Source organism: Pseudoliparis swirei, chromosome 22, assembly GCF_029220125.1.
Source record: "Pseudoliparis swirei isolate HS2019 ecotype Mariana Trench chromosome 22, NWPU_hadal_v1, whole genome shotgun sequence".
In the NCBI taxonomy this organism is placed as follows: Eukaryota; Metazoa; Chordata; class Actinopteri; order Perciformes; family Liparidae; genus Pseudoliparis; species Pseudoliparis swirei.
The window spans coordinates 1,724,257-1,751,756 of NC_079409.1; the positions used below are offsets into that span (position 1 = coordinate 1,724,257).

The following is a 27,500-nucleotide window of genomic DNA, read 5'->3' on the forward strand; positions in this document are numbered from 1 at the left end:
ATCCTTCAGTATTTCAGACACTTGTTTAATTGTATTCTTTTTTAAAGACTAAACTTCCCACAGAGATGTGTTGTTTTCAAAGAGGCTTCTACATATAAAGTGCCAGCGAGGTATTTAATATCGTGGATGATAAATTGTTTCTAAAGTGAAACATCAGATTAGTAAACAAGGTGTATTAGAGACACATTGGTCCTGTCATCTTTAACACTGAACAGCAGAACCAGTGGCCTTGGTGACTGACATGTGTCACGTTAACCTCTGGAGGCTGGTGGCATTTTATACATTTTACAAAAACATGTAAATTCACCTTTTAAAGTCTTCTGCATGTGACACATCCCAGTGTTTCCCCACCATTCTATCAGGGTGAGGCCCCGCCCCCCTGTCATGTTCTCTAAGCGCCAGATTACAGCAGAAGTAACGTACGGTTCTTTCCTTAGAGACGTCTTTGTTCTTTATTAAACTAAACGTCTGTTGCTGGTCGTCTCTCCAGCAGAAGTAATGTCAGTTCTTTCCTTAGAGACGTCTTTGTTCTTTATTAAACTAAACGTCTGTTGTTGGTCGTCTACAGCAGAAGTAATGTACGGTTCTTTCCTTAGAGACGTCTTTGTTCTTTATTAAACTAAACGTCTGTTGTTGGTCGTCTACAGCAGAAGTAATGTCGGTTCTTTCCTTAGAGACGTCTCTTGTTCTTTATTAAACTAAACGTCTGTTGTTGGTCGTCTCTCCAGGAAGTAATGTACGGTTCTTTCCTTAAAGACGTCTTTGTTCTTTATTAAACTAAGCGTCTGTTGTTGGTCGTCTCTACAGCAGAAGTAATGTACGGTTTTTCCCTTCAGGGCGTTTTTGTTCTTTATAAAACTAAACGTCTGTTGTTGGTCGTCTCTACAGCAGAAGTAATGTACGGTTCTTTCCTTAAAGACGTCTTTGTTCTTTATTAAACTAAACGTCTGTTGTTGGTCGTCTCTACAGCAGAAGTAATGTACGGTTCTTTCCTTAGAGACGTCTTTGTTCTTTATTAAACTAAACGTCTGTTGTTGGTCGTCTCTACAGCAGAAGTAATGTACGGTTCTTCCTTCAAGACGTGTTTGTTCTTTATTAAACTAAACGTCTGTTGTTGGTCGTCTCTCCAGCAGAAGTAATGTACGGTTCTTTCCTGAGAGACGTCTTTGTTTTTTATTAAACTAAACGTCCGTTGTTGGTCGTCTCTCCAGCAGAAGTAATGTACGGTTCTTTCCTTAGAGACGTCTTTGTTCTTTATTAAACTAAACGTCTGTTGTTGGGCGTCTCTCCAGCAGAAGTAATGTACGGTTCTTTCCTTAGAGACGTCTTTGTTCTTTATTAAACTAAAGTCTGTTGTTGGTCGTCTCTCCAGCAGAAGTAATGTACGGTTCTTTCCTTAGAGACGTCTTTGTTCTTTATTAAACTAAACGTCTGTTGTTGGTCGTCTCTACAGCAGAAGTAATGTATGGTTCTTTCCTTCAAGACGTCTTTGTTCTTTATTAAACTAAACGTCTGTTGTTGGTCGTCTCTACAGCAGAAGTAATGTACGGTTCTTTCCTTCAAGACGTCTTTGTTCTTTATTAAACTAAACGTCTGTTGTTGGTCGGCTCTCCAGCAGAAGTAATGTACGGTTCTTTCCTTAGAGACGTCTTTGTTCTTTATTAAACTAAACGTCTTTTGTTGGTCGTCTCTCCAGCAGAAGTAATGTACGGTTCTTTCCTTAGAGACGTCTTTGTTCTTTATTAAACTAAACGTCTGTTGTTGGTCGTCTCTCCAGCAGAAGTAATGTACGGTTCTTTCCTTAGAGACGTCTTTGTTCTTTATTAAACTAAACGTCTGTTGTTGGTCGTCTCTACAGCAGAAGTAATGTACGGTTCTTTCCTTAGAGACGTCTTTGTTCTTTATTAAACTAAACGTCTGTTGCTGGTCGTCTCCAGCAGAAGTAATGTACGGTTCTTTCCTGAGAGACGTCTTTGTTATTTAGTAAACTAAACGTCTGTTGTTGGTCGTCTCTCCAGCAGAAGTAATGTACGGTTCTTTCCTTAGAGACGTCTTTGTTCTTTATTAAACTAAACGTCTGTTGTTGGTCGTCTCTACAGCAGAAGTAATGTACGGTTCTTTCCTTAGAGACGTCTTTGTTCTTTATTAAACTAAACGTCTGTTGTTGGTCGTTTTTCCAGCAGAAGTAATGTACGGTTCTTTCCTTAGAGACGTCTTTGTTCTTTATTAAACTAAACGTCTGTTGTTGGTCGTCTCTACAGCAGAAGTAATGTACGGTTCTTTCCTTAGAGACGTCTTTGTTCTTTATTAAACTAAGCGTCTGTTGCTGGTCGTCTCCAGCAGAAGTAATGTACGGTTCTTTCCTTAGAGACGTCTTTGTTCTTTATTAAACTAAACGTCTGTTGTTGGTCGTCTGGCAGAAGTAATGTACGGTTCTTTCCTTAGAGACGTCTTTTGTTCTTTATTAAACTAAACGTCTGTTGTTGGTCGTCTCCAGCAGAAGTAATATGCGGTTCTTTCCTTAGAGACGTCTTTGTTCTTTATTAAACTAAACGTCTGTTGTGGGTCGCCTCTCCAGCAGCATGCCATTCTGTCTCTAGTGTCGGTCACTCTTCTCTCTCCGTCTCGCCGCACAGCTCCATGCCGGCGTGTCTGCGCGCGCATCGAGCGGAGCAACAACAAAGTCCCCTTCACCTTCCGCCCCGCGTCACCGACACGTCGCCCTCTGCTTCTCTGTGAATATGGAGGAGCAGACGGGAGGAAGGAGGCGGACTGCCGCGGCTGGACACTCACAGGAGAGCAACATCTTCAACGACACCGGAAGGAAACAAAGTTGCGTTCATTGCGTTAAAATATTTTAGTGCGTTAATCGCGGCCAAATTAATCGCATAGATTAACGCGTTAACGCTGACAGCCCTAATAAATATATATATGTATGTGTATATATATATATACATATATATGTATATATTAGTGCTGTGAAAAATAACGCGTTAATTCAATTACAGGTTTAACTAGTTTGGTTTTTTTAACGCATTTAACGCATGCGCAGAATGAGCTTCCAATCCGTCTGTTGTTGGTCGTCGGGACGAAAAAAAAGTCACTTGCAAAATGAGCTTCCAATCCACCACTTCAATCTGAACTCTGTCCGCTCTCATGCAGACGGTCTGTTCATCGGTAATGATCCTTCCGCAGGTTCACCTCCGGAAACCTTGTTACGACTTTTACTTCCTGTAGATCAGGGTCTCAACACGTCGATCGGGACGTAGTGTCGGTAGATCGCATGACATTAAAGAGATTGGCCCGCCCCCTGACATGTTCTCTAGAGCACGTCTTTGTTATTTTGTTAAACTAAATGTCTGTTGTTGATCGTATCTCCACAGCAGCATGTCATTTCTGTCTTCGCGTTGCGTTAACACTTATCGATCTCCGTCTCGCGCCACAGAGCTCCGTGCGCGCGCATCGGGACCGAGCAAAAAAAGTCACTTGTCAATCTGTCCACCTGTCCGGGCCGGTGAGGTTTCAGCTTTGCAGCGGTGTCCCCGCCGTCCCTTTCATCACGGCCCAGTTCATGAAGAAAACCCACACAGTCAGTTTGCCTCAGCAGCTGCTAGAGGAAGACTAGAGGCCTTTAGATTGTATCATGGTGGAGTTAATGGTTGACAAACAAGAGAAAAATGTTCTGTTTAACCTCCTGTTACCTTTACATTTACTCACATATTTTACCCTCGGGGTCAATTTGACCCCAGCAATTAGAACCTCCAGAAAATTATTAGAATTAATATTGCTTCCCAAGTTTAAGTGTGAGGTACTTTATGTTTGTTTGTTGACTACCTAAATAGCCCTTTAAATAAATAAAAAAGTTGATATTTCTTATATGTTTGACACAGTGAAAAACAGCCTGGGGTCAAATTGACCCCAAAGAACACCGACATTAAACATTGAATAGGGTCAAATTGACCCGAAAGGCAACAGGAGGGTTAAACATTCTGTTTAGGATGAAGATGTATTAATGTTCCATATGGAAGAAAACTGCTAAATAACTGCTGAGTTGCAGCACCATTGTATAGAAGAATGTATAAATGTATATATCCGTCTTTTGTCATAAATCTCTATGTTCTCACAAAATATACCGAGAATATCGGTAATATGTGATTAATCATGATTAATCCACAAAAACCTGTGATTAACCCAATTAAAAATGTTAATCGTTTCACAGCCCTAGTATATATACATATATAGAGAGAGATAGCCTTAGAGATAGGGTAAGGAGATATATTTATTATTTTTATAAATATTTTAGTGCGTTAATCGCGGCCAAATTAATCGCAGAGATTAAAGCCCTAATATATATATATACATGTATATATATATACATATGTACTACACCCTCCGTCTCTCTCCATCTCCACATGCCTGTGTCTCTGTTCTCAAATCAATTCACAAACAAACGTATATCTTTACCATTACTATATATATATATATATATATATGTAATATGTGTATATATGTGTGTGTATATATATATATATGTGTATATGTATATATATACATATATACACATATACATATATTATGTCTGTATGTATATATATATACACACACAGACACATATACAGGACTGTCTCAGAAAATTAGAATATTGTGATAAAGTTCTTTATTTTCTGTAATGCAATTAAAAAAACAAAAATGTCATGCATTCTGGATTCATTACAAATCAACTGAAATATTGCAAGCCTTTTATTCTTTTAATATTGCTGATTATGGCTTACAGCTTAAGAAAACTCTCAAATCCTATCTCATAAAATTTGAATATTTCCTCAGACCAAGTAAAAAAAAAGATTTATAACAGCAAAACAAAATCAAACATTTGAAAATGTCCATTAATGCACTCAGTACTTGGTTGGGAATCCTTTTGCACGGATTACTGCATCAATGCGGCGTGGCATGGAGGCAATCAGCCTGTGGCATTGCTGAGGGTTTATGGATGCCCAGGATGCTTCAATAGCGGCCTTTAGCTCATTTGCATTGTTGGGTCTGGTGTCTTTCAGCTTCTTCTTCATAATACCCCACAAATTCTCTATGGGGTTCAGGGTCAGGGAATTGGCAGGCCAATCGAGGACAGTAATGCCATGGTCAGTACACCAGTTACTGGTGGTTTTGGCACTGTGGGCAGGTGCCAGATCATGCTGGAAAATGAAATCCTCATCTCCATAGAGCTTTTCAGCAGACGGAAGCATGTAGTGCTCTAAAATCTCTTGGTACACAGCTGCATTTACTCTGGACTTGATGAAACACAGTGGACCAACACCAGCAGCTGACATGGCTCCCAAACCATCACTGACTGTGGGAACTTCACACTGGATTTCAAGCAACTTGGATTTTGCGCCTCTCCAGCCTTTCTCCAGACTCTGGCGCCTTGACTTCCAAATGAAATACAACACTTGCTTTCGTCTGAAAAGAGGACTTTGGACCACTCTGCAACTGTCCAGTGCTTCTTTTCCATAGCCCAAGTCAGGCCTTCTTCCGTTGTCTTGAGTTCAGAAGTGGCTTGACCATGGGAATACGGCTATTGTAGCCCATTTGCGGACACGCCTGTGAACAGTGGCTTTTGATAGCTGGACTCAGCTTCAGTCCACTGTCTTTGAAGCTCCCAAATTCTGGAAGCGACTCTTCTTCACAATGCTGTTAAGGCTACGGTCATCTCTCTTGGTTGTGCAGCGTTTCTTGCCACATTTCCCCTTCCAACAGACTTTTTGTGGATGTGCTTTGAAACTGCACTCTGTGAACAGCTTGCTCTTTGAGAAACTTCTTTTGTGTCTTACCCTCCTGATGGAGGGTGTCAATGATGGTCCTCTGGACAGCAGTCAGATCAGCAGTCTTCCCATACTTGTGATTTAGTTTACTGAACCAAGCTGAGTGTTTTTCAAGGCTCAGGAAACCCTTGCAGGTGTTTCGAGTTAATTAGACGATTCAAGTGATTTGTTTAATACCCTACTAGTATACTTTTTCATGATATTCTAATATTTAGAGATAGGATATTTGAGTTTTCTTAAGCTGTAAGCCATAATCAGCAATATTAAAAGAATAAAAGGCTTGCAATATTTCAGTTGATTTGTAATGAATCCAGAATGCATGACATTTTTGTTTTTTTAATTGCATTACAGAAAATAAAGAACTTTATCACAATATTCTAATTTTCTGAGACAGTCCTGTATATACACATATTACATATATATAAATATATGTGTGTATGTATATATATATGTAGAGGCGGTCGGTGAATTAACGCGCAGTATTCGTAATGTCACTTTAAATCATTTTATTGTATCACAGAAAATGAAGTAAAACTCTTTAACAGAAAATAAACCGTTTTAACTCTAAATGCCTTTCCAAGGTGATGTCTTAATAGGTTCTAGTGAGGTTCTTCATAGGTTCTAGTGAGGTTCTTCATAGGTTCTAGTGAGGTTCTTCATAGGTTCTGCCTGTGCTTCTGCAGTTCTACCTGCGGTTAAAAACAATTTTCCTTCCGCTCTCAAACAAAACACACCTGCCGGCACTCAGGTGCCGTCTATTTATAATGTTACACCTACTGACATTGCATCATCAAAACGTGACCAAACAAACACAGGTAAACACAAATCATATGGCTTCTACACAGAGACACACACACACACACACACACAGAGACACACACAGAGACACACACAGAGACACACACAGAGAGACACACACACAGAGACACACACAGAGACACACACACAGAGAGACACACACACAGAGACACACACAGAGACACACAGAGAGACACACACAGAGACACACACACAGAGAGACACACACAGAGACACACACACAGAGAGACACACACAGAGAGACACACACAGAGACAGAGACACACACAGAGACACACAGAGAGACACACACACAGAGACACACACAGAGACACACACACAGACACACACACAGAGACACACACAGAGACACACACAGAGACACACACAGAGAGACACACAGAGACACACACACAGAGACACACACAGAGACACACACACAGAGACACACAGAGACACACAGAGACACACACACAGAGACACACACAGAGACACACACAGAGAGACACACACAGAGAGACACACACACAGAGACACACACAGAGACACACACACAGAGAGACACACACACAGAGACACACAGAGACACACACAGAGAGACACACACACACAGAGAGAGACACACACAGAGACACACAGAGACATACACACACCACACAGAGACACACACACAGAGACACACACAGAGACACACACAGAGAGACACAAACACAGAGACACACACACAGACACACACAGAGAGAGACACACAGAGACACACACACAGAGACACACACACAGAGACACACACACACACACACAGAGAGAGACACACACACACAGAGACACACAGAGAGACACACACACAGACACACATAGAGACACACAGAGACACACACAGAGACACACACACACAGAGACACACACAGAGACAGACACACACACAGAGACACAGAGACACACACACACAGAGACACACACACAGAGACACACACAGAGAGACACACAGACACACAGAGAGACACACACAGAGACACACACAGAGAGACACACACACAGAGACACACACAGAGACATACACACACCACACAGACACACACAGAGAAATACACACACAGAGAGACACACACACAGACACACACAGAGACACACACACAGAGACATACACACACCACACAGAGACACACACACAGAGACACACAGACACACACACACACACAGAGACACACACACAGAGAGAGACACACACAAAGACACACACAGAGAGACACACAAAGACACACACACAGAGACACACACACAGAGACACACACAGAGACACACACACACAGAGACACACACACCACACAGACACACACACAGGGACACACACACAGAGACACACACACACAGAGACACACACACACAGAGACACACACACACAGAGACACACAGAGACACACACACAGACACACACACACACACACACAGAGACACACACAGAGACACACACACAGAGACACACACACACAGAGACACACACACACACACACAGAGACACAGACACACACACAGAGACACACACACACAGACACACACACAGAGACACACATTAAGACAAACACACACACACGTCCGTTCCAGTCTCGATGTTTTATTCCGCCGTTCTGGTCATGTTCCGGATCAAGTCCCGATGTTCGTTCCAGTTGTTCCTTGCTCGCCCAGCCGGTTCCCGTGACTGGACGGTGTAGTGGTTCCTTCCAGGCTCGGGTCTGACGGCCCACTACATCGGACGCCAAGTCCATTCTCCATCAAGAAGAAGTCTGACATCTCCTCCCGGTGTTCCGGGTTCCAGTCCTGTTCGGTTCCAGTCCCCATGTTCCGTTCCAGTCCCCGATGTTCCAGTTCCCGGTGTTCGGTTCCAGTCCCGATGTTCCGGTTCCAGTCCCGATGTTTGGTCTCGGTATTCCGCCCGCGGTTCTGGTCCCCGATGTTCGGATCAAGTCCCGGTGTTCTGGTTCCAGTCCCCGATGTTCCGGTTCCAGTCCCGATGTTCTGGTTCCAGTTCCCGGTGTTCGGTTCCAGTCCCGATGTTCCGGTCCAGTCCCGATGTTTGGTCTCCGATGTTTCGTCTCCGTATTCCGCCGGTTCTGGTCCCGATGTTCCGGATCAAGTCCCGATGTTCGGTTCCAGTTGTTCCAGGTTCCTTGCCTTCCCGCCCAGCCCGGTTCCCCGTGACTGGACGGCGCCTGGAAGGAACCACTACATCGGACGTCAAGTCCATTCTCCATCAAGAAGAAGTCTGGCATCTCCTGGATGCCATGTTGCCCTTGAGCCAAGGACCTCGGCTCAAGTCCCGATGTTCCTGCCCAGACCCGTGTTCCGGTTCCAGTCCCCGATGTTCGGTTCCAGTCCCTGATGTTCCGCTCCAGTTCCCGTGTTCCGTTCCAGTCCTCGATGTTCCGGTTCCAGTCCCGATGTTCGGTTCCAGTCCTCGTGTTCCGGGTTCCAGTCCCCATGTTCGTTCCAGTCCCTGATGTTCCGGGTTCCAGTCCCCGATGTTCCGTTCCAGTCCCGGCGTTTCGTCTCCGTATTCCGCCGTTCTGGTCCCCGATGTTCCGGATCAAGTCCCGTGTTCTGGTTCCAGTCCTCGATGTTCCGTTCCAGTCCCGGCGTTCTGGTTCCAGTTCCCGGTGTTCCGGTTCCAGTCCCGATGTTCCGTTCCAGTCCCCGTTTCGTCTCCGTATTCCGCCGTTCTGGTCCCCGATGTTCCGGATCAAGTCCCAGATGTTCCGTTCCAGTTGTTCCAGGTTCCTTGTTTTCCCGCCCAGCCCGGTTCCCCGTGACTGGACGGAGCCTGAAGGAACCACTACATCGGACGCCAAGTCCATTCTCCATCAAGAAGAAGTCTGGCATCTCCTGGATGCCATGTTGCTCCCTTGAGCCAAGGACCCCTGCCCAGACCCGATGTTCCGCCCAGGTTCCCTTGCCGTTCCGTTGCCCAGCCCGGGTTCCCGTGACTGGATGGTGTAGTGGTTCCTCGATTCGCCTCGCCCAGCCCGGTTCCCGTGACTTGATGTAGTGGTTCCTTCCAGACTCCTGGTCTGGAAGGAACCACTACATCGGACGTCAAGTCCATTCTCCATCAAGAAGAAGTCTGGCATCTCCTGGATGCCATTTTGCTCCCTTGAGCCATTGCTGAATCCAGATGTCCAGCACATGACACACACAAGCCAAGGCGAGAGGAGACGCTGGGGGACGCGATGTTAAACGAGACCTCCATGATGCTGGTTTCCCTGACCCAGGTTCTTTCACCTTTCCAAAGTGAAGTTGCAGCGTTGATTCTTCTTGTCACACGGCTGCACGTGGATACGAGTGGTCCTGTACGTCTCTCCGGAGGACGTCAGGGGTTGGTCTGAAGAGGAAGGCTCAGCCCACTCCTCCTTTACGGGGGGCTTTAAGGCGCTGATGATCAGGAAGTCAGGAGCCACAGCCTCTGGATGAGTTTTGCGACTTCTTCTTTTTAAATGACCAAGTGGATCTTTGACAAAATTACATGTGTTTCTTATAGGACGCATGCACTTCTGAACGAAAGTCTTCTTGGGTAACTTCTCCTTCCTGGCAGGTTCTTCGGCCTTCTGGAGCTGCTCCTCCAGAGAAGATGTCTCTGCCTTCAGGTCTAATGTCTCTTCGTGTTTCCGGATGGTTTTCATGTGGTTGACGGGCATGTCTTTATGGGAAGCTCTGTCCTGCTTCTGGAGCAGCATCCTCAGTTCAGATCGCTCTGACTCCACGTCATTTATTTTCTCTTGGTATTTTCCGCTGATCTTAACTAACTCCTCCTTAGTGAACTGTTGATTCATCTTCTTCAGAGAAGCATTCTCTGCCCTCAGATCATTTATTGTCCTCAGGGCTTCAGAGTATCTCTTGTCGTCTTTTTCCTGCTTGAGGAGCATCTTCTTGTCCTCTTTCTTCTGATTCATGGCTGCTCTCTGCTGCTCATTGTGAAGAGCGTCTACTTCCTTCCTTAACGCTTCGTCTTTGGAGGATTCCTGGTGCACGACCACGCGAGTGTCACCGTCACAGTAGCGATGGTGAAGATCGATGATGCTTCTTTTCAATGCAACGGGATCCCAGATCAACTGGAAGCATTTAGAGACGTCCGCCTTCACGTGCTCCAGCTTGTCCTTACTCTGTTTGCACTTTTTCTCCACCTGCTTCAGCTTCTGCATCCAGCCATTGGCTTTGAACTTATGGGCTTTTTTCTCTCCCTCCAATACAAAAATCACGTCTTTGGCTTTCTTCAGTTCCTCAGTTGTTTTTTTAGACTGATCCTGCGCCTTAGCTGATTCTTTATCTGGACTGTCTTTCTTTACATCCACAAGTTTTTGGAGAAGCTCGCAGTCACTTTGTGAACGAGCCAAGTCGTCTTTTAATTTTTTATTTTCTCTCATCAAATCAGAGTTCTGAAGTTTGCAATTTGCAAGTTCTTCTTTTACTTTAGTGAAATCCCTTAAAGAAGTTTCCAGTTTCTTTATTTTTTCCTCTTGTTCTTTGTTTTTGTCTTGAAGTCTTTCAATTTCTTTATTTAGCTTTTTGATCTCGTTATCATTACTTGCAAGTGAATCTCTGAGATAGTTGGTTTTAAATGCATTCTCTTCTTCCTTGTCCCTCATTTGTTTTTCGCTCACCAATGCCACTGTTTTTATTTTATTTGATGTGAGCAGTTGAGCCTCAAGTTCTTTCTTGTCTTGTTCTGCTAGTACCTTGTATTTGTTGTGTTGGTGTTTCAACTCCAACACCGTCTCCTCCAGGTGGCTCTTCTCTGCGTGGCACTGTGAAATGTCACTTTGGTGCTTTGCGGTCTCATCCGATAACTTTTGCGTCCGGATCATTTCAACTTTTTCTTCATCCGAACGGCGTTTGGTGTCCCAGCTATCCATCTCTGTCTGCATCACTGCCTTTTCGTTCAGCACCCGTACAAATGCCTGTCCAAGTTCTATGTTGTCGTCTTCCCGCTGTTGAACAGTTTTTTTAAGATTCATAATTTCCTTCTCCTTAGTCTTGTCCTTCTCCTTGAATGTCTTTAACTCGTCATCCTGAGATTCAATGATCTCATCGTATCTCTTATAATTCCTCTTCTTATTCATTTCGTCCAATGCTTGAGTAAGCTTCGGTTTGTTGTCGAGCTGCAGTTCGCCGCTATGCATCTTGAGTCTGTGAAAGCTTCAACAACTAATTCAATGACTTGAAACTGAAAAGTGGTTCCGTGTCGAACGCTCCATGCAGTCTATATATAGAGATGTATGTGGCTTTGACGTGACGTCATGGGCGACGCGCGCTGATAGGCCCCGCCCACATATATAAACATATGCGCCCTTGATCTGCACCGCTTCAAAGCGCTGTCAGGGCTGATCACACCAGACGCGCCTCTCAAAAACGCGTCGCCCGCTAAACCATTGATTCCCGAGGTAAGGCGCGACGTTCAGACGCGCCTTTTAAACGCCACTCGGCGCGGTTTACTTGAGTTTTTCAGGTGCGGTTAAAAGTTAAAATATTCTCAACTTTAGACGCGAGGCGCGGAGGAGCACCGCTCATCAACGTCACACTCGGCCAAGGCAGCCAATCGGATGAAGCAGGAGGCGGGCTTTCCTCCTGTGTTCCCGAGGAGAACCTCATATTAGGCCGTAAGGTGAACACTGTTTTCGTTTCAACACGCGCCACAGTCGCACATCTACACAATCGTTAGCTCATAAAAAAGAACGAGTTGTGCTAACCTACCAAAAAAAAGTCTGTCGCTGAATTTGCCTTCGATATTCGATACGACTGTTTTATGCCGAACTAGTTTCTCCAGAGCGTAATGGGATCTTGGTTGCCAGTAGTGGCACGGCTCGACACGTGATCGGTCTACACCAATGAGGTAGCTGCTTTTTGTCAACAGAATGGCAAGATGGCGGCTCCCGTGGTTGGATTCAACGTTACCGATAAAGAGGAAAACACCCTTAAAAGTGGGCTAAATGGATTCTAAATAGTGCTGTATACATAGCCGCGTCCAATAAGAACAATGAGGCAAATATACGATCATGTTATGCTTATGTTAAGTCATTTAGATCAAGTTTGACATACCTGGGAATACACCTTACTGACGATCTAACATGGACTGTGAACACCCAGCACACACTGAAGAAATAAGAAGACTGTACTTCCTCCCTCAGTAGGAAGTACAGTCTTTGGCAGAAAAAGGCAGTAATTGTACTTATACCAATGACCATTTATTCGTTCGTTCATTCATTCATTAATTCTTCCACAAATGAAAACAACACTGACGAACAATAGAAACAATCTTTATGAAAAATATGACTGATATATAAAACTGTACAAAACTACAAAAGAAATAACATTAAGGACGCTCAGTCCTCACAGTCAGTGTCAGGACAGTTGTGTTCCAGTTGCTCGGTGTCTTTGGTGTTGGCACAATTACAGCAACGACAGAAGTCTGTGCAACACAATCCTGCAGAGAAACGGGAACATCTTCCTGTCTCACAGGCACCTTTGCAGCCGCAGTGTATGACATGCAAAACACTGTCAGGGGCCGGATGTCTGGTCATCCAGGTGATGTGCAAGGTCCCATCCTCTCTTTGCCAACCATATCCAGCAGGTGATGGAGCACATTTTGTTTGCGACAGGACCTCATTATTGCAGCCTGGTAGTTTGCCCGTTTGCAGTGCTGTTGGAGGCATCAGTAGTTGGGGGAATGCATATTTCTGGCAAGGCTGACGATGCCAAACAGAAAGCCTTGTACCTAGCTTCATTTACATTATCGGCAGCTGGCTGATCATATAAGTGGCACACATACTGGCAAAGAAGTGCAAATGTTGACTGCTCCAAGTTAAAGTGAGTACCTAAACTTTTAAAAGCCTTTAGGTACTCACCTTTCTCACATGCAACAGAAAATGTCTTTTTTTCCCTTTGCCATAAAAGGCACTTGTGGAGTCACGCGAGTGTCCCGGTTGACAGGGTCTCTGCAAAAACCAGCTGGCAGATGTTGCGCTTGGTGGGGATGTGAAACACCAGCTGGGGGAAATCACGAGCCAGCCTCTTCTTCAACATATCCTGTCTGCAACAGAACAAAACAGTGACAATTAAGAGTCACAGGAGTATCATGAAAAGCAGAGAGTGGTGCAGGTGGTACAAGACATTACAGGCTAGAACCTATCTGCCATACAGCACATGTAACACCAAAGATGCCCAAGAAAGGCACACAACATCACGCACACACACTTCTCCTCGTTACCAACTGGTACATGTTTGTGCAAACAGCAAGAATTAAAAACAGTTTCCCAGGCCTGTCACACACATGTTGTGTAAAGCTGGTGCACATGACAAATAATAAGACGTGAGGGGAAAATGCATTGCAGTTCCCTGTAGTTTGAAGCATCAAGACCTTCATTTGCTTTCCCCAGTTCAATGAAGGCCTTCCTCAGCCCATCCTCAGCACCTCTTGGTTGACAAGCAGCCTTTGGCCAATGATCCTCTCACAGAATATCTTATCGCTGACATCAAACGTGGGCTCACTCCTAGAACACATATGAATGAGAAGGAAAGAAATGAATATGTGTTGTGATTGTGTGCACATACAACAGAATGCAGATTCAATGTTTACTTATGCAATGTTAAGTTAGTAGCTCCTTGAAATGCAATATAATAAATAACTTACTGGTCTTTCTCTGGTTTTTCAGGCCTCATCAAAAACCTGGTGTACTGATTATAACAGCCTTTGTGGTCCTGCACCGCCACAGGGTGTCTACAGGAATAAACCAGTGAAATTTAAGACTTTTTAAGACCACGTCTAAATAAAATTTAAGACCTAACTTACGATGGAAATATACATGAATCTAAATTAATTAATTCAAAGTAAACACACTGATGTCTGTTCAAAATTAACAGGATGGTGTAATGCAAAAGGATAACACAAATGTCATTGCTGTTGTAAATTATATTTATTAATACATTTTCAGAACATTTAAGTCCCATGAACAAATGTCTATAAAATTAAGTAAATATATTTTTAAAATACGTGCAACATAGTTCCTTTTGAAAAAAATAATCTATAAAATAACAAATAACAATTCCAGCTGCTTTTAAAATGCTAATTCATTTACATAATAGAATGTGTGTGTGAGTGAGTTCTCATGTCTCTATGTTTGTGCACAGGTTCATGTCTACTCCTGAGCTTTTGTGAATATACTAGGAAAACAATCCTTTTCAAACTGTATTAATATAAAAACTTCCAGTTGACATTTGGTCCATTCTCCTGGAAAAAAGAAAAGGCAGACATTAGCCAACAGTCACCACATCTCTTCATGACACCACCACTTCAGATTAATGTCAGACTGGATCAATATGAATTAGGGCTGTCAATCGATTAAAAATTTAACTAATTAATCAAGATTTTGAAATTGCGATTAATTAATCGCAATTAAAAGTTAAAAGTTCATTCTTTTTAAAGACCAAACTGCACACAGAGCTGTGTTTTCAAAGAGGCTCCTACCTATAAAGTGCAGCGAGGTATTTAATATCGTGGATGATAAATTGTTTCTTCAGTGAAACATCAGATTAGTAAAAAAAAAAAATATATTGAGACCCCATTGGTCCTGTCATCTTTAACATTGAACACAGCAGAACCAGTGGCCTTGGTAACTGACTGACATTCAAATATGTCACGTTAAACCTCTGGAGGCTGGGCTTATTTTATACATTTTACAAAATAAATTAAATTCACCGTTTAACCTTTAGTTGCCTTGGTCATTTTGACCAATCAATATTACACCCTCTGCCGCTCGGGTTAATTTGACCCCATTCAATGTTTAATGTCGGTGTTCTTTCGTAGTCAACAAACAAACATAAAGTGCCTCACACTTAAACTTGGAAAACAATATTAATTCTAATAATTTTCTGGAGGTTTTAATTGCTGGCGCCAAATTGAACCCAAAGGGTAAAATATGTTAGTAAATATAAAGGTAACAGGAGGGTTACATATTTAATCGGTCAAAATGACCAAAAACACAAGGGTTAAAAGTGTTTCCTTTTTAAAGACCAAACTGCACACAGAGCTGTGTTTTCAAAGAGGCTCCTACATATACAGTGCCAGCGAGGTATTTAATATCGTGGATGATAAATTGTTTCTTCAGTGAAACATCAGATTAGTAAAAAAAAAGAAGTATATTGAGACCCCATTGGTCCTGTCATCTTTAACATTGAACAGCAGAACCAGTGGCCTTGGTAACTGACTGACATTCACATATGTCACGTTAACCCTCTGGAGGCTGGGGGCATTTTATACATTTTACAAAATAAATTAAATTCACCGTTTAAAGTCTTGCATGTGACACACCCCCACGTGTTCTACATCAAACATTCCAGAACAATCTCAGCTCTGAAATGAGCCTCATTGTCCTCGCGCCGTGTCCTCTGGTTCTCTGACTGACAGGCTGCTATAGAGCCTAACCTGTGAGGTGGGAGGTCCTTTGTGATTTACTGAGTGTTCATTGGGTTTTTTTCCCCCGAAATGTTGACAGACAAACGGATTGACCAATCACGGTGAAGGTTTCGTGTGACGAGTTCTTTCCGCGCCGCGTCACCCGACACGTCGCGCCTCCGTTCCTCTGTGTATCAGAGGGGGAGACGGGAGGAAGGAGGAGCAGGAGGAAACCCGACTGATTCATCCACGAGTTAAACTCATTTATGCTCCTTATTTTCGCGGAGAAATGATTGTTTTAAAAACGGAAACAGTGTCAAACCGTACTGCCGCGGTTTAAAAAAAAATTTGTTTACAAAAATGTAAAAAAATTGCGTTAAAATATTTTAGTGCGTTAACGCGGCCAAATTAATCGCATAGATTAACGCGTTAACGCTGACAGTCCTAATATGAATGAAAACTATTTTTACAAATTAAGCAACGCAAGCCATCCCTTGAGCCTAGTGAACACTATGTAGACATATTGACAGGTAAACACCACTCTACTACCATTCTAACACTATTTTTAATTAGTCTAATTAATGTGTAGTGCGCCTACGCATCTGTTATTAACTTGACACACGAGTAAAGCTTAACTATATGAAACACACTCGTATACATGAGGTTAGTTAATACATATATTTATGTTACTTACTTTGAGGTGCTGCAGTAGGTCCTGTGGTGTCACGGCCCATGAGCTCCACAGGATCCTGACGGGACGTGGTCATTTCACCAAGAGAGCACATGAAGTCCAGCTGTCTGCTCGCGGTGGTCTGGTCCAGAGTCTCGTGGAACAGAATGAAGAACGCGCCGGCCTGTTGGACTTCGGTGATGAGCTCTTTGTTGCACGGCGCTGGATTTCCTCCGGTGACCTCCAGCGTTGACGTCGTTGCTGGCGGCGGAGCAGCAGCTAGCCCCGCGGGCTGCTGGCGGCCTTCGCTAGTCTCTGTGCTTCTTGCTCTGCTCGTGAGATTCCACCGCTGGGTCCTCCTGGTCCTCTTTAACGTGGGGGCTCTGGGTCCTCTTTAACGTGGGGGCTCTGGGTCTTCTTTAACGAGGGGGCTCTGGGTCCTCCTGGTCCTCTTTAACGTGGGGGGCTCTGGGTCCTCCTGGTCCTCTTTAACATAGGGGGGCTCTGGGTCTTCTTTAACGTAGGGGGGCTCTGGGTCCTCCTGGTCCTCTTTAACGTGGGGGCTCTGGGTCCTGGTCCTCTTTAACGGGGGGCTCTGGGTCCTCTTTAACATAGGGGGGCTCTGGGACTACTTTAACGTAGGGGGGCTCTGGGTCCTCCTGGTCCTCTTTAACGTGGGGGGCTCTGGGTCCTCTTGGTCTCTTAACATAGGGGGCTCTGGGTCCTCTTTAACGAGGGGGCTCTGGGTCCTCCTGGTCCTCTTTAATGTGGGGGGGCTCTGGGTCCAGACTGGAGCTCCAGACCTGCTGCTCAGGGGGAACCTCTTGTTGGACCAGCAGCTGCTGGACGTCTGTGGAGAATAATAGAACACATTCATATCGCCTTATGAATCTCATATTAAACTCTTTAATATTCAAGAGGTCTAAAAAGTCCTTTTATTTAAAAACAACAATATAATAACGCCTTGGACTGCAGAAGAGGAGGGGTCCAGATAACGTCAAGTAAAGTGAGGTGAAAAGTCCCCATTCTGCTCCCCTTTCATCCTCAAAGCCTTTAGATCATCCGTGAAGAAGATGGAAGTCGATCTGAAGAGTTTTGTGGGAGAAATCATTAAATGTATAACGGCAACAACAAAAATTCAAGCAAAAAACGCCCAAATCGCACAAATTAGACAAATTATTGTAGCGCCCCCTACTGTTCTAACCGCACCAGATTTGTTGTGCAGGTTCCAGGCTGCAATGTGCGCACATATACTTCAAGTTGAGTGATTTGTCTCATTAGTGTTGAAGTTATGAGCATTGGAAAACAAGACACGCCCCTAAGAGGTTCATTGGTCCATATAATCTGAACACAATGAGATTTATAAAACATTTGATACATAGTAGGTTATAAAGCTTCATTCACGATACACATAAAGTTTGGTATGAATCGGACCCAGCGTGGAGGACAAGTAGAAAATAATGCATTTTACACACAATTCTAAATGGCGGGAAATCTAAGTAGGCGGAGCTTAGGGCTCCGAGAGGCTTTTTTGTGGAGCAGCTCAGTGTACATCTGTGAAGAATTACAAGTCGATCGGACATTCTGGGTGAGGGGCGTGGCCAGGCAAACTTTGGGGGCGCTAGAAAACCCTAATCTGACATCTATTTTCACCAAGACTGACACTTTTGGTGAGTTTTGGGGTATTTTAAGTACCTTCAACATGTTAAGATGTACAGTAAACAGTACAATATGTACCTCTGTGTACTATACTAAAAGTACAATATGTACCTATGAGATGTAATACGGTAAAAAGTTCATCTGAACATTTGAAATGTAAACATTATGTACCACTGAGATGTACATTAAAAAGTACAATATGTATCTGAGGCGTGTCCAGTAAAAAGTACATGATGTACCTCTGAGGTGTATCTAGTGAAACGCATGAACGTGTTTAAGTACCTGTAACTCTACCTCAGTCCATGATGTGAACACTTCCTCCAGAACTGGCTCCATCAGGTTAAAGTGAGAAACAAAGAGAACCCACCTGCTCGTTGGACCCGGACTTCCGGGTGGAACCCGGCGTGCAGCAGCTTCCGGTGCCGCTCGTTCTCCTGTGAACGACACAGTTCCTCCTCGAACTCTGCGAGCGTTGCTTCAAACAGCCCGCAGATCTCCTGCGCAGCCGCAGTGAGTCGCTGGTTGACGAAACCTCTCAGCATTTGGGCTTTAGACATGTCCACGAGCTCAGAAACGTTTCCTCCAGACAGCTCCGGGAAACACGCGCCGCTCACTCGGCTCCGCTCGGTGTCGCTCGGCTCCACTCGGCTCCGAGTAGCTACTGCTGGCTCGCTGACGTCATAGCTCGAGCAGGACAGGACACGAGAGACAATCCGGACAACACGCCGTTTCGTCTCTATGAAGAGTCACGTGACTCGCGTTCCGTCTCCGTCTTCTTCCTGTTGCCACTTCGTGAGTCTGACTTCAACAAGTTAGTCCACACATCCGGGTTCTGGTGGGTCTTTCCGGTTGTATCTGAAGAACTGTGTCGGACTCACGCGGGGGAACCAGTTAATGGCGGGAAACTCCAGCAGACTGCGCATGTCTTTGGTGGACGGTTTCCGGTACGACTTCTTCTTCGATGGTTTTACGGCAGTTGGCAGCCACGACGTTGCATGACTGCCACCTTCAGGATGCATTCTCCCCCCCAGTCCCTTCTTCTTCTTCTTCTTCTGGCAATATGGCGGATGGCATCGAACACAATGCGCATTACCGCCACCTACTGGAGTGGAGAGTACCAGTTAACTACCCCGTAAAAACAAAATAATAAATTAATTTAAAAAATATATATATAATTGTATTATTTTATATAATATCATTTCATATAAATAAATGATACCCTTCCACTGAATCCTGTTTCAATCAAATATTGCAGTAACATTCCAGCCCTCAAGGTTAATGTGCATATATATACACACATATAAACTTATGTGTGTGTATATATACACTTATATCTATATATGTCTATACATATATAGTATTATTTAAAAATGTATAACATTTCCATATTTATAGAACAACTGCTACTTTTAGTCACTTTACCTTGAAATGTTTTATATGTTCATTATTTCTTTTTAAATTCAATTCTCATTACAGTGTTGTTATTGATTTCTTTCCTACATCTATAATTATACTCTAAGTTTGCAGGTTGCACACGTTTAACAGACAAGGTTTTAATCATCCTACGATACAAACAAAAATAAAAACCAACTGTCCATCAAAGGGAGGAAAAGCTTTATTGGTTATAGACGTGCAGCTCTGAGGGCCAACGGAGGTTATGGCACACGTGTTAGTTTATTACGACACACATTAAACTTCACCGTAAAATGGAATGTGACGTTTAAATGCGTTTTTATTACAACAAGGTTTTAGCAATAAAAAAATTCACATTGCTAAGTATACACAGCGTTATTCTATGAGAAGACTTTAAAGGGCCGGTGTCCATTCTGATTGGTCCATTCCTCTTCATATGCTCATGGTGACCTGGATAAACTACAGAGACATGGGGGTTATTGTACAACTGTCATAAAGTCAAGCTTTCTATCCATGTTATATCATATACACATAATGTATTCATTATTGCGGTGTTAAGTTGTGTAAACTTACATCGTCGAAGTGAAATGAAGCCGTGCCAGTCTGGCTCACGTCTCTTCTTTGGAACTGATCTGAAAACAGATTAAAAAAGATTCTTTCATTGTTCACCGAACAATGGCTCTCAGATTAATGCAACTTCTTCTTCTGCTGCTCACCGGTCAGGGCACGGAGTTTTGTGCAGCAGCCCACGAATCCGAATCCTGCCGCCGCTGTGGCGGTTCATGATGATGCTCATGGCCTGAGGGCTCAGATTAAAACCTGCACGGCGACACGAGAGAGGACCGAGACCAGCACCCTCATTTATACACACACATTTATACACACTGAAGTATGACGCTCTATGCAGAGGGGTTTGTTCACACAGCATCCAGACTCATTTACACATTAAAGAGCCAGTACCCATGGAGGTAAAGGCTAAGTTAAAGGGCAAGTACCTATGGAGGTGAAGGCTAAGTTAAAGGGCCAGTACCCATGGAGGTGAGGGCTAAGTTAAAGGGCAAGTACCTATGGAGGTGAAGGCTAAGTTAAAGGGCCAGTACCCATGGAGGTGAGGGCTAAGTTAAAGGGCCAGTACCCATGGAGGTGAGGGCTAAGTTAAAGGGCCAGTACCCATGGAGGTGAGGGCTAAGTTAAAGGGCCAGTACCCATGGAGGTGAAGGCTAAGTTAAAGGGCCAGTACCCATGGAGGTGAAGGCTAAGTTAAAGGGCCAGTACCTATGGAGGTGAAGGCTAAGTTAAAGGGCCAGTACCCATAGAGGTGAAGGCTAAGTTAAAGGGCCAGTACCAAGAGGTAAAGGCTAAGTTAAAGGGCCAGGACCTATGGAGGTGAAGGCTAAGTTAAAGGGCCAGTACCCATGGAGGTGAAGGCTAAGTTAAAGGGCCAGTACCCATGGAGGTGAAGGCTAAGTTAAAGGGCTAGTACCCATAGAGGTAAAGGCTAAGTTAAAGGGCCAGTACCCATAGAGGTGAAGGCTAAGTTAAAGGGCCAGTACCCATAGAGGTAAAGGCTAAGTTAAAGGGCCAGTACCCATGGAGGTGAAGGTTAAGTTAAAGGGCCAGTACCCATGGAGGTGAAGGCTAAGTTAAAGGGCCAGTACCCATGGAGGTGAAGGCTAAGTTAAAGGGCCAGTACCCATGGAGGTGAAGGCTAAGTTAAAGGGCCAGTACCCATGGAGGTGAAGGCTAAGTTAAAGGGCCAGTACCCATGGAGGTGAAGGCTAAGTTAAAGGGCCAGTACCCATAGAGGTGAAGGCTAAGTTAAAGGACCAGTACCCATGGAGGTGAGGGCTAAGTTAAAAGGCCAGTACCCATGGAGGTGAGGGCTAAGTTAAAGGGCCAGTACCCATGGAGGTGAGGGCTAAGTTAAAGGGCCAGTACCCATGGAGGTGAAGGCTAAGTTAAAGGGCCAGTACCTATGGAGGTGAGGGCTAAGTTAAAGGGCCAGTACCCATAGAGGTGAAGGCTAAGTTAAAGGGCCAGTACCCATGGAGGTGAAGGCTAAGTTAAAGGGCCAGTACCCATGGAGGTGAGGGCTAAGTTAAAGGGCCAGTACCCATGGAGGTGAGGGCTAAGTTAAAGGGCCAGTACCCATGGAGGTGAGGGCTAAGTTAAAGGGCAAGTACCTATGGAGGTGAAGGCTAAGTTAAAGGGCCAGTACCCATGGAGGTGAGGGCTAAGTTAAAGGGCCAGTAGCCATGGAGGTGAGGGCTAAGTTAAAGGGCCAGTACCCATGGAGGTGAGGGCTGTTAAAGGCCAGTACCCATGGAGGTGAGGGCTAAGTTAAAGGGCCAGTACCCATGGAGGTGAAGGCTAAGTTAAAGGGCCAGTACCCATGGAGGTGAGGGCTAAGTTAAAGGGCCAGTAGCCATGGAGGTGAGGGCTAAGTTAAAGGGCCAGTACCCATGGAGGTGAGGGCTAAGTTAAAGGGCCAGTAGCCATGGAGGTGAGGGCTAAGTTAAAGGGCCAGTAGCCATGGAGGTGAGGGCTAAGTTAAAGGGCCAGTACCCATGGAGGTGAGGGCTAAGTTAAAGGGCCAGTAGCCATGGAGGTGAGGGCTAAGTTAAAGGGCCAGTACCCATGGAGGTGAGGGCTAAGTTAAAGGGCCAGTAGCCATGGATGTGAGGTGAGGTTAAAGGGCCAGTACCCATGGAGGTGAGGGCTAAGTTAAAGGGCCAGTACCCATGGAGGTGAGGGCGTGCTGCAGCTCCGGGCCCTCCACCGTGCCACTGCGGTCCCGGTCGTAGGACATGAAGGTCGACTTCCAGCCGATCAGGGCCTGCCAGAGCTCCTTGAACTCATTGAAGCCCATGCTGTTGGACCGGTCCCTCTGAGGAGACACCGTCAAGGACACTACACCACACAACACACCTCAACACAGCCACCTGAAGCCCTTTGCTTCCTTGCCTCCTGCCTCCTTAAGGATACATCCAGCATGCCGACCATCAGCCTGCAGGTATCCATGCTGAAGGCTGTGAAAGAGGAACACATCCACACTCACAACACGTTGTGTTATTCTCAAACTATGAGTTTAATCTGCGGCCACATTAAAAGTGATTTGAGCATCAACACCAACTATCTGGTATTTACTTGGTATATAATATTCAATACAGTCGATCATAATTAGGATTGATTGACTACATAGCTTTGTAATTTATCCAGATATTCTTTTTTTACACCGATAAATAAGTTGGCATGAAAATAACTTAAGTTATTGTTTCGAGCTAACGCGGCTAACCCGACACGAGTTGCATTAGCCGATTAACAAAATTCTTAGCTCCATTTTAAAAGCCTGATTACTATCCAGAAAGCACCCCGATGTATTTACTATTTCATTCATGGTTATTCTGGGTAAGCAAGCTTCATATCGATTGAACTCTTTTTCATTTTGGTTTAAACTTTTGATAAAAAATGTGTTAAATGTAATGTAACAGCTTCATTTTGACTAATCTTCTTGCACTTGTTTTAAAAACCTCATTCTGCACGATCTCACGATTAGATGACCGATCCCCCGTCTGCATCAAGGTGTCTTTAAACGTGCCCGTTTCAGCCAATCGGAGCGTTCTCAATAATAAAAGCGGTCTCACGTTTGTAGGTGCCCGAGATGCCGGACTGCGTGAGGCAGCGCTGCAGCTCTTCTGCAGAGATCTGTCCATCCTGTTGCATGGAGAGTACAGTTAGACACCAGCAGGCTGCACGGCCGGAGGATCAGGGCAACATGGGGGGGGGGGGGGGGTACCTGTCCAGCTACAGCTGAGAAGTATCCGTAGAGAGGGTCCTGCTGCAGAGACACAGGAAGTGACCGTTAGTGGGACATGATCGGTTATTACTTCAGGACATCCTGGCAACATTAGACGTACTTTACTTGAGTATTTCCATTTTTATGCAACTTCACGCTTCTGCTTTTTACTCTACTACATTTATCTGACATCTTTGAAACTCAATAAACTGTATATATATATATATAATTATATATAAATATAATATATATATACATATAGTAAATATATATACATATATTATATATATTTACTATTTTACCAATATCCCTGGCAGAGGCCGCTAAGCTTGTTAAAAAGCTCCTTGGTGGCAAGGCTCCGGGGGTGGATGAGATCCGCCCTGAGATGCTGAAGGCGCTGGACATTGTTGGGCTGTCTTGGCTGACATGCCTCTTCAATGTCGCGTGGGGGTCAGGAACAGTGCCCTTGGACTGGCAGACCGGGGTGGTGGTTCCCATTTTCAAAAAGGGGGACCGGAGAGTGTGCTCGAACTATCGTGGAATCACACTTCTCAGCCTCCCTGGGAAAGTTTATGCCAGGGTACTGGAAAGGAGGCTCCGACCGCTGGTCGAACCTCGGATTCAAGACCAGCAGTGCGGATTCCGTCCCGGTCGTGGAACTGTGGACCAGCTCTTCACCCTCGCAAGGGTCCTCGCGGGGTCCTGGGAGTATGCCCAACCAGTCTTCATGTGATTTGTAGACTTGGAGAAGGCTTTCGACCGGGTCCCTCGGGGATTGTTGTGGGGGGTGCTGCGGGGGTCTGGGGTTCCGTTGCTACGGGCTATCCGGTCTCTGTACGCCTGCAGTAGGAGCTGTGTTCGCATCCTCGGCAGTAAGTCAGACACGTTCCCGGTGGGTGTTGGTCTCCGCCAGGGCTGCCCTTTATCACCGGTCCTGTTTGTGATTTTCATGGACAGGATATCTAGGCGCAGCCTGGGGGTGGAGCAGGTCAGGTTTGGGGGTCTTGGGATCGCCTCTCTTCTGTTTGCAGATGATGTGGTCCTGTTAGCATCCTCAGACCATGACCTCCGGCACTCACTGGGGCGTTTTGCTGCCGAGTGTGAAGCGGCGGGGATGAGAGTCAGCACCGCCAAATCTGAGGCCGTGGTGCTCTGCCGGAAACCGGTGGATTGCTCCCTCCAGGTGGGGACAGAGCGCCCCAAGCGAAGGAGTTCAAGTATCTCGGGGTCTTGTTCACGAGTGAGGGTAAGATGGAGAGGGAGATCGACAGGCGGATCGGTGCAGCTGCAGCAGTAAAACAGGCGCTGTACCGGTCCGTCTTGGTGAAGAGAGAGCTGAGCCGAAAGGCGAAGCTTTCAATTTACTGGTCGGTCTACGTTCCAATCCTCACCTATGGTCATGAACTTTGGGTAGTGACCGAAAGAACGAGGTCGCGAATACAAGCGGCCGAAATGAGTTTCCTCCGTAGGGTGGCCGGGCTCAGCCTTAGAGATAGGGTAAGGAGCTCGGACATCAGGAGGGAGCTTGGAGTCGAGCCGCTACTCCTTCGCATCGAAAGGAGTCAGCTGAGGTGGTTCGGGCATCTGATTCGGACGCCTCCCGTTAGAGGTTTTCCAGGCACGTCCTACTGGGAGGAGACCCCGGGGAAGACCCAGGACACGCTGGAGAGATTATATCTCCCGGCTGGCCTGGGAACGCCTCGGGATCCCCCAGAATGAGCTGGAAAGTGTCGCGGGCGAGAGGGAAGTCTGGGTCAACCTGCTGGGTCTGCTGCCCCCAAGACCCGACCCCGGAATAAGCGGATGAGAATGGATGGATGGATTTACTATTTATATATATATATATACTACTTATATAGACACATATAGATATTTAGTATACAGATATATATATATATAAAATAAAAAGTACATTTATACTACTTCTACTTCCTTGATGTGTTTGAATGCAGGACATTACTCACAGTGGAGTATTTGTACTTTTACTGGAGGATCTGAATACTTCTTCCACCGCTCGTGGGTACCAACTCATAGAAACCTCTTTAAACACACTTTTCTCTGAGTTATGTTGAGGAAGCGTTTTGTTGTTGTTGTCCTTTAGTAACCTTAGTAACCGTGTTCCTGTCTCCTCACTGGCAGCCGGCAGTCTGCTGCTGTGCAACGTTTGAGTACTTTAACTGATCTCAGGAGGGTCACGTTATCAGATCATCAATACAGAGTCCAACACCCACCCCACACACACACACACACACACACACACACACACACACACACACACACACACACACACACACACACACACACACACACACACACACACACACACACACACACACACACACACAGTTTAAAGTCAAGACATTTCCTGAATGTTTTGCTTTAGTAAATTCACTGATTTAGATTTGGCTACTTTTAACTGTACTAAATGTTTTAAATACCTTTAGTCATTTCCACATTCATAATAGAATATTTAATCAATCAATTATGAGGTGTTATTACCGTTTAAGATAATACGTTATCTACTGCTGTATAAAGTATTTTCAACATTTACCAACACACTATACACCCCCTTTAAACACACTATACAGCCCCTTTAAACACACTATACAGCCCCTTTAAACACACTATACACCCCCTTTAAACACACTATACACCCCTTTAAACACACTATACACCCCCTTTAAACACACTATACACCCCTTTAAACACACTATACACCCCTTTAAACACACTACACCCCCTTTAAACACACTATACACCCCTTTAAACACACTATACACCCCCTTTAAACACACTATACACCCCCTTTAAACACACTATACAGCCCCTTTAAACACACTATACACCCCTTTAAACACACTATACACCCCCTTTAAACACACTATACACCCCCTTTAAACACACTATACACCCCTTTAAACACACTATACACCCCTTTAAACACACTATACACCCCCTTTAAACACACTATACACCCCTTTAAACACACTCTTTTTGGGCCGTTTGGGTTCTGAACCCCTGGTGACGGATATCGAGCCCGACTTCCGCATTCCTTAGACACGGTGTCCCTGGTCGTATTCCTCCGCAAACCCGGTATTTCATGACGTTTTAACCGCGTTTCTTACCGCGACTCCACCGGGGGCGGCTCCGTATCCGGGAAAGGCCATCACAGAATCAAAGGGTCAACACAATGTAGCGCAATGTAGCGCAATGTAGCGCAATGTAGCGCAATGTAGCGCCTCGTTCGCTCCAGAGGGGGCGTGGCTACCAGAGGAACACACTCGAAAACAAGATGAAGATTATAATTATTTCCTTCTGTTCTTTTCTTTTCTTTCTTAAATAAGCCTACATCAACGAGGAGGGTCCAGATGGAAGTTTAACCCGGAGGAGAAGCGAATGGACTCCAGAACAATGCTCAAACGCCCCGTTTCATTTCCTGCTGCGTTGTGATTGGCGGAGAGTGACCTCGTGACCTACGATCGACCAATGAGATTGCAGTTGGCTCCAAAAAGGTTTTTTTTGCGACAATGAAAAACTACACATTCCGGATGGAAACTGATCCCTCCTCGGTGGAGGTAGTATTCTATGGAAACCCGTTTCCGCCACTGTGATAAAAAAAATTAAGATCCTGTAAGTCATAATTATGAGATACTATCTCATCATTTCGACTTACTATCTCATAATTATGAGATACTATCTCATAATTATGACTTACAGGATCTTAATTTTTTCATCACAGTGGCGGAAACGGGCTTCCATAGTATTCAGATACTGTACTGAAGTAAAAACACTTAATACCACGCATTGGAAATACTTTGCAAGTATTTAAAATCTCCCTGCACTCAAACTGTAAACAAAGAAAGTAGAACAAATGTTGATTATTATCAATTAGATTATTATTGCTAAATGTAT

At 44.8% G+C, this 27,500-nt stretch overlaps 1 protein-coding gene and 3 long non-coding RNA genes across 5 annotated transcripts in view; 1 reads left to right on the top strand and 3 right to left on the bottom strand.

Annotated features, from left to right (window-relative positions):
* LOC130187978 (sorcin-like) overlaps positions 1-27,014 on the bottom strand; it is a 28,722-nt gene extending 1,708 nt beyond the window's left edge. Inside the window, exons 1-5 of one of the 2 annotated variants that reach the window (XM_056406007.1) lie at positions 26,714-27,014; positions 23,589-23,627; positions 23,437-23,506; positions 22,778-22,821; positions 22,532-22,679 (exon numbers count right to left, since the gene is read on the bottom strand). In XM_056406007.1, the coding sequence (XP_056261982.1) occupies positions 22,532-22,679; positions 22,778-22,821; positions 23,437-23,506; positions 23,589-23,627; positions 26,714-26,755 (343 nt within the window). In that variant the 5' untranslated portion in view covers positions 26,756-27,014. Of the gene's footprint in view, positions 1-22,531; positions 22,680-22,777; positions 22,822-23,436; positions 23,507-23,588; positions 23,631-26,713 lie in introns of both variants that reach the window. The other variant, XM_056406006.1, reaches the window with a different exon arrangement.
* Positions 12,901-17,113, bottom strand: LOC130187987 (uncharacterized). Its single transcript, XR_008830534.1, has 5 exons — positions 16,745-17,113; positions 14,290-14,886; positions 14,017-14,149; positions 13,505-13,689; positions 12,901-13,299 (listed from the first exon to the last, which is right to left on the bottom strand). It is a non-coding gene; the product is annotated as an uncharacterized LOC130187987 (long non-coding RNA).
* LOC130187984 (uncharacterized) lies at positions 19,971-20,550 on the bottom strand. Its single transcript, XR_008830530.1, has 3 exons — positions 20,509-20,550; positions 20,366-20,424; positions 19,971-20,251 (listed from the first exon to the last, which is right to left on the bottom strand). It is a non-coding gene; the product is annotated as an uncharacterized LOC130187984 (long non-coding RNA).
* On the top strand, positions 20,828-22,569 carry LOC130187990 (uncharacterized). The gene is made up of 3 exons (XR_008830537.1): positions 20,828-22,053; positions 22,121-22,446; positions 22,481-22,569. It is a non-coding gene; the product is annotated as an uncharacterized LOC130187990 (long non-coding RNA).
* Positions 27,015-27,500: the final 486 nt, after the last annotated feature.